General features: G+C 43.6%; 1 protein-coding gene across 1 annotated transcript; it reads left to right on the top strand.

Annotated features, from left to right (window-relative positions):
• The first annotated feature begins 427 nt into the window (after positions 1 to 427).
• Positions 428 to 3,164, top strand: LOC147432049 (uncharacterized). Its single transcript, XM_086491858.1, has 2 exons — positions 428 to 2,501; positions 2,590 to 3,164. The coding sequence occupies exons 1-2, from the start codon at positions 768 to 770 to the stop codon at positions 2,995 to 2,997; spliced, it is 2,142 nt and encodes a 713-aa protein (XP_086347984.1). The 5' UTR covers positions 428 to 767; the 3' UTR covers positions 2,998 to 3,164.
• Positions 3,165 to 4,557: the final 1,393 nt, after the last annotated feature.

Here is a 4,557-nt window from a genome sequence, read left to right as displayed (position 1 = left end):
GCAAGGTTGCTCTTGTATGTGAACATGGCGTCTGGGGATAGACGCTAGCACTACCTTTCACTTTGATTGGAGAGAGAGAGAGAGAGAAGAAAACAAAGAAGAAAAAAAACTATAGATTAAAGAGGAGAAAAATAAAACATACCTTCCAAAAATTGGAAGGATGCTCCGTTGTACACGGGCTGAAATTCCCTCTTATTTCCTCCCTTTCTGCCAAAAGTCAGTGCCAATAGAGATATGTGTGAGAGAGAGAGAGAAATAGATATGTGAGAGAGGGAGAGAGAAAGAGAGAGAATTGATTGGTCGATTTGTTTGGGGTACAACAATAATACCATAAAATTTAAATGCGTAACGGAAATGCCTGAAAGAATCTGCATCGTCCGATCGTCGTGGCAGAGGCTGGTTCAAAGATCTCGATTGTTGGTTTCGGGTGCCCATTTTGTATAGAAGAAGCTGATTCGCCTATTGCATCGCCATCGCCCGACACGCAGCGGTGGAGGAGGAAGAGAGAGAGAGAGAGAGGGAGAGAGAGACAGAACGCAGAAACTGTGAGTAGTGGCGAAAGGGACCCTGGGAGTGCTTGGATGGTGATAACTCTGTGTCGCTCCTGAACAGACGAGGGGGGCCGACGTTGCATAAGACATCGCACGTCCCCGCTCCGGTTCCTTTTAGCTTTCCTGTATGCGCGAACACCTTTCCCATAGCTTCATGCTTGTTGCCGTTCAACATCCTACCCAGCAAGATCCAACTTGATCTATGTTGTCGAAGTCATGCTGCAACTTTCTTTTCAGGAAATTGAGCAATATGGGCACAGTCCTGTGCATCATGCAGTTGCACGCCATGATTATGCAGCATTGAGAAGTATTCTTGCCAAGCTTCCTATCTTACCTAAGGCAGGAGAAGTTGTGACAGAAGAAGAATCTGCAATTGCAGAGGCAGCAGCAGACAAGGTTTCAGGCATTGTGGATCGCCGCGATGTGCCAAACAGGGAAACACCTCTTCACCTTGCCGTTCGGTTGGGGGATGCTGCATCTGTTGAAATGCTCATGGCGGCTGGGGCTGATTGGAGCTTGCAAAATGAGCAGGGATGGAGTGCTTTGCAGGAAGCAGTGTGTGCAAGAGAAGAAGGTATTGCGATGATAATTACAAGGTATTACCAACCCCTTGCGTGGGCAAAGTGGTGTCGGCGCTTGCCTAGAATAACTGGCACCATGCGCAGAATGAGGGACTTATACATGGAAATTACTTTCAATTTTGAGAGTTCAGTAATTCCATTCATCAGCCGGATTGCTCCCTCAGATACGTACAGAATTTGGAAACGTGGGTCAAATTTACGTGCAGACATGACACTTGCCGGATTTGATGGGTTTAAGATACAACGTTCTGATCAAAGCTTTCTGTTTCTTGGAGATGGAACTGAAGATGGCAAGGTTTCCCCAGGTTCACTTCTTGTTCTCCACCACAAAGAGAAAGAAGTCACTAATGCTCTTGAAAGTGCAGGTGCACAACAATCGGAGGCAGAGATAGCTCAAGAGGTGGCTTGCATGTCACAAACAAACATGTACAGGCCAGGCATCGATGTTACACAGGCAGAGTTGGTTCCTCAACTAACATGGAGGCGGCAAGAGAAAACTGAGATGGTTGGCTTATGGAAAGCCAAAATCTTTGACATGCATCATGTGCACATAAGCGTGAGGTCAAGAAGGGTTCCGGGAGCCTTGACTGATGAGGAATTGTTCACTGCAGAGAGCGAGGCGCAAGCAGACCTTGAAGATGACTATGCCGAGCTTCTAACAGAGGAAGAGAAGCAACAGTTAGAAAATGTCCTCAGTATGGAGGGGTTGGAATTGGACGAGGATGATCATGCTCACTCTAGACATAGCATCCAAACAGGTGGGAAGATCCATGCTGAGCACCACAGTAATATTGACACAGATGAAGTGGCTACGGTTTCACCAAGACATGATCAGAATGGCTTGATGGACCCTGGGCCCAGTGCGAAAAGAGAGCAGAGAAGAAGCTTTTTCGGATGGGGAAAGAAGGGGGCTAAAGAGGAAGGTGGCGAGAGGAAAAAGATTGGGTCTTTCTTAAAGTCTCATGGGAACAGGGAAGTTGAAGGTGTGGATTCAAGTTTGCATGCAGGTCCATCAGATAGATTGCCTAAGCCAAATGCAAGGGGATCTGTAGATACCAACAGGCTTTCTGTAGGTAAGGCAATTGAACCTTCATCAGATGAACCCTCGGTCAGAAAAGTTAAGGAGGATGATGCAAACAGATCAAGCACTGTAAAGATTAAGCAGAGCCAGAATCCTAGCAACAATGGAAATGCTGAGAGTGAGTATAGAAAAGGTTTACGACCAGTGCTTTGGCTAACACCTGATTTTCCTCTGAAAACGGAAGAGTTGTTGCCGCTCTTAGATATTTTGGCAAACAAAGTCAAAGCAGTGCGGCGCTTGAGAGAACTATTGACAACAAAGCTACCACTAGGAACTTTTCCTGTGAAGGTAGCAATTGAAACTATTGTTTAGATTTATTAACGAGTGACATGTCAGGAATGTGGACTTGATTTAAATCAGTTGACGTTTACTGCAGGTAGCTATCCCCATTGTTCCAACAATCAGAGTTGTGGTGACCTTCAATAAATTTGAAGAGGTTTCTGCAGCAGAGGAGTTTGTTACCCCACCCTCCAGTCCCACCCATTTTGCAGACTCCAAAGGCAAGGAGCATGATTCAGTATCTCAGTCAAACTCATGGCTGTCATGGATCCGGGGCTCTAGGGATCAGGTTGCCAGCATGTCTTCTTCGGTTCAACAAGATTATGTGGAAGATATGGATCCCTTTGTCATTCCAAGCGACTACACATGGATTGACATGAAAGAGAAGAAGCGCCGCTTGAAGGTGAGAAAGTCCAAAATCAAAAGAACCAAGAAACCATCTCCAAAACCGTCAGAGACTGCAGTTGATACCGCTGGGGGGGAATCAGTGTCTAGACTTGGTTAGACTGGGAAATCATTTTTGTCACATGGAGGCTTACTAAGTGCTTTCTCATGTACTGAAGGCATTTTAGGTGCAAATTGATAAGAATGTATTGATTCACAATAGCAGTCTTGTTGTCTGTTGACCTGTTTCAGTAAGTTCAATTAATATTTATACACTGTTCTTCACTCTACTGATGGTGAGGCAGCTTTTGCTTGAAACGTGGCAGCCTGAAATATTGTGCTAGCAATTGACTCCATTAAAGGTTCACAAAAAGAGGTTCTGTGGATGTCTATTTTCGTTGGAATTCCCATGGTGGGGGCTGAACATACTTGTGAGTGACAAATGATTTGTGAGATTATTCTGGTTATTGGTTAGCATTTCAACTTGTGAAGGATTGGATTTTGTATACTGAAACTCAGTCCCTACATGAAGCACTCTTGATCCGTTGTCATGTAATTGCCACATTCCAAGTAAAAGCTACATTTGTCATGTCGGCCGCTTGACATGGATTTCGACTGCTGCCAAGAGTTGCTAAGCACCTAATTTGATTTATATTGCTACAAATCCTAGTTTTCTCAAGTGAGACTCGAGAGAGACCATATGAAATTAACACTTTCAAAATACATGAGAAGCGCTCTCCTTGTGCTTGAAGCAGGACAACATGCAAAGGATTCAAGGCACGATGGAGTATTGGTAGTTGTATGTATAAAATTGAATTCTGCTAGTGTCATAAATTTCCAAAGCAGTTTCAAGGCGCTTACACCTGATATTACAAAAAGCATCCTTTTGTGCCCCTTTTGCCTAAATGATGAGGATTCTGGAAATCTTTAGAAGGCCTTATTTTTAGATTGCAACCCGTCAATAACCTCAAAGGAAGCCAACTTTTGTGTCTTAAACAGCATAAGAAAACAGATGCGCATGGTGAGCTTGTGGATCATGGCTGTTTTGTTATTCATGTCCATCCAAAAAGATGGTCTACAAAATTAAGTATTGATAGGTGCAAATATTAGATATCTCAATAATAATTGCCTGCCTTACAAGTTGGAAAGGGTCAAAATGCAACAGGGTAGAATTACATGCTCAATTGAGTTACGCATTATGTCCTTGTCCAGGTCTTGTTAGAATCATGTCTTGTGGTTTCTGAAACCATTTACACGACTTGTTGACACAATACACTTCCTGCTTTTCTTAAGTATCTCAGCTCTCTGACACACACGGAAGACCTCAAGTATGAAAGTCACTGAAACATAGCTTTCTTAAAGTTGCACTTTTTTCTTACCAAGAGAATTGGCCATGACATACATATTAGTGCTATTTTCAAGCTATTCATATCACATTTGTAGCATTCTCTCAAGCATTGTGAATCTATTCAAGGAAACCGTCTGAACACGAAGCTGCACAAACTAGGAGCTTGCATTCTATAAGACAAGAACACCAAGAGCACCAGAAGTGATGCTACACATCATATCGAACAGACCACCTCAGATGGCTCTCACTTCTGCATCAGCATAATATCAGACCACAGCAAACTCAAAGAATAGATGCTTGTGAACTTCAAACAGATGACCACTCCAGGTAATG

Source organism: Adiantum capillus-veneris, chromosome 20, assembly GCF_014529385.1.
Source record: "Adiantum capillus-veneris isolate H3 chromosome 20, ASM1452938v2, whole genome shotgun sequence".
In the NCBI taxonomy this organism is placed as follows: domain Eukaryota; kingdom Viridiplantae; phylum Streptophyta; class Polypodiopsida; order Polypodiales; family Pteridaceae; genus Adiantum; species Adiantum capillus-veneris.
The sequence above is the reverse complement of the archived record's forward strand: the minus strand, read 5'-3'. Positions and strand labels throughout refer to the sequence as shown.